Genomic DNA, 2,646 nt, shown 5'->3' with positions numbered 1-2,646 from the left:
CAATTATTTGACAAAGGTTCTGTACAATGTTTTTTAAACTGAAATAGTAGCCAAGAACACTGAATGGTGCCAGAGAGGTCACCAAATTATACCTAACCAAGAAATCAGAAAAATAATAGATTATTTTTTAAAACTCAAAAAACATTTCAATGAATCAAAGTGAGAAAAAAGTCCTTAAGTGGACAAAACTATTTCCTTACAAGAACAATCTACTCTTGCCAAAACTATATTGAAATTATCTATAAACTAGCATACAAAACATTTACAGAGAGATTGAGGTACACCACAGTTATAATTGTTTTTTAGTTTTTACAAAAATGATCCCCTAAAAATGACATGTTCAAAGTTTGTAATTTGTATTAGAGTTGGCTTACATTTGGAGTTATGTGATAATACATTTAAAGTAGATTTTTATAATTAAAAGGAATTTTTTGATTATTTCATAAGAATACTTATTTTTTAAAATAATACTTTCAAAACATTAAATGGTGCTGCATAAATTCTTTATTAAACCCAACATAATACAGTTATTTAAAATCTGGAAACTTATACAAGTATTAGATACAAAATAAACATTTTACAAGCTAGATACATTTCAATTACAATTTTAGATATAATTTTTAGAAAACAGAGTTTTCTACAAATATTTTTTCTTAATCATTAAAAAACTCTCTTAAAAGCTTTAAATATAAAAGCTGTAAATATAAAAACTATTCCATGCCTTATAGTAGGCGACTAGTATCTGTAATCTTGAGATATCTTTAAATAGAAATCCAGCTCAACTCAAGATCAACTCATTACTTCCCAAAGTCCCTGTAGTGTGAATCCATCCTTCAATTTCTCTATTGCAAGCCCCAGTTCTTCTGAAAATACAGGTTCACGATCCTGTTGCTTTTTGGGAGGTAAGAGGGTAAGATGGGGAATAGAGAAGGTGGGCAAGGAAGAGGAAAAAAACAAAAAATAGGTTTCACATAAGTTTGTGAATGCTAAATGTTGGAATATAGAAACTTCAAAAAATATACTATAGCTAAAATTTTCTTACCTTATTGCCATCAGCAAAATAAGCCTAAAAGATAAAGAAAATTACATGTCAATATGACATAAAATAGATCAGTGGGCTAAGGAATAGGCAATTAGTTTGCAGAATGATTTTGTAACTAAATGTATTACATACATTGTTATTGTATAATAATGATTTTCTCTTCTCTATAATCCTGGCCTCAAAATTTATTTCTCCTGTCAATCAATATTAATGTCTATAAGAGTTATGCTTTAAGTTTTATAAACAAATGTGCTTTGTAATTAATGTATAATTAGCATTGCCAAGTAGAAGGGAGATAAAAAGAATAACATAAGAGCTATAACATTTCTTCTTTACTTTTGGTAGAAGATGGTGGCAAAACAAAACAAAGCAATCAATACTTCAATGTGTCAGCAAATGCATGTGAAAATATTTGTTACCAGAGAGGTATTCTGGTCAGACTCATAGACCACAGTATGGAGAAAGCGTTATTATTATATTGTCTATTAGTTAACTAATACCAATTCAGAATAGGAAAGCTTATTCTTCAAATACATATGCTTTCCTAAAATTAATATAAATTAAGGGAAGCATCTCATAAAAATTAACTATGAACAGCATAGATTTTAAATTAATTTAATTAACTATAATATTTAACATTCTTTCATACTAAAGTACGAAGAAGCTTTTCACATGTCTAAAATCCTCTGAATACTATTCTCAAAACTATTTCCTGCTTTGGTAATTTAAAAGTACTGTAACAAAAAGAAATTCCCTCACCTAAAAAAAGTTATCCTCAAACTCATGTCAAAAGGCTCGAGTTCTACAGTGTTTTACACACAACATTATTTAATTAAATATGACTAAGATACAAATCATAAGAAATTTAATAGTTCTCCTTTCAGACGCTCACCACAAAAGCATCCGTGTGATCATCAGCATCTATTTCTACATCATCTTGAATCTGTTCAACTGTCAGAGCTTCAAGGGGCTGTGGCTAAAAAAAAAAAATCAACAATTGTCAAATGCATCAGAAACAATATTAATTAAATCATTTTAGAAAAATGTACTTTGAGAGCCATAAATGCTTGTAAAAAGATAACAATTATAACTGATTGAGTCTTACATTCTTCTGTTGTTAATACTAACTTAAGTAATAAAATAGTTAAACCTAAGCTTTTAAATATTTAGTCAACATCATCAAAAAGTTCCAGAGTGGGATTTACACAAATTTGTATGCTTAGGGGGAATTCCTTTTTTTTTTTTTTTTTAATAGTGGTAGATGGATTTTATTTGTTTATTTTTACGTGGTTCTGAGGATCAAACCCAGTGCCTCAAGCATGCTAGGCATGCTAGGCAAGCGCTCTGCCACTGAGCTAAGGCCCCAGTCCTTAGGGGGGATTCTTAAAGGGAAAACTCTCAGGGCCAGGGACATAGCTCAGTGGTGAAGTGCTTGCCTACCAATGCACAGAGCCCTGTGTTCAATCACAGGGCTTTGTGGGATGGTAAGTGTAGATGGGGGAGGGGGGCGGAAGGAAAGAAAGAAGGAACAGGAAAAAAAAAAAGAAAAAAACTCTCACTTTTTCTTTTCTCTTCTTCTTCTTCTTTTTTTTTTTTTTTTTTTT

The 2,646-nt window shown here is 30.3% G+C and overlaps 1 protein-coding gene across 4 annotated transcripts in view; it reads right to left on the bottom strand.

Annotated features, from left to right (window-relative positions):
- Positions 1 to 486: 486 nt before the first annotated feature.
- The window catches only part of Bbs5 (Bardet-Biedl syndrome 5), a 19,182-nt gene continuing 17,022 nt past the window's right edge, over positions 487 to 2,646 (bottom strand). For all 4 annotated transcript variants that reach the window (XM_015479285.2, XM_015479288.2, XM_048812432.1 and 1 more), the window contains 3 exons: positions 1,935 to 2,018; positions 1,043 to 1,066; positions 487 to 891 (listed from right to left, as the gene is read on the bottom strand). In XM_015479285.2, the coding sequence (XP_015334771.1) occupies positions 790 to 891; positions 1,043 to 1,066; positions 1,935 to 2,018 (210 nt within the window). In that variant the 3' untranslated portion in view covers positions 487 to 789. The remainder of the gene's footprint in view (positions 892 to 1,042; positions 1,067 to 1,934; positions 2,019 to 2,646) is intronic.

Source organism: Marmota marmota, unplaced genomic scaffold, assembly GCF_001458135.2.
Source record: "Marmota marmota marmota unplaced genomic scaffold, marMar, whole genome shotgun sequence".
Classification (NCBI taxonomy): domain Eukaryota; kingdom Metazoa; phylum Chordata; class Mammalia; order Rodentia; family Sciuridae; genus Marmota; species Marmota marmota.
This window is presented reverse-complemented; position numbering and strand designations above follow the sequence as displayed.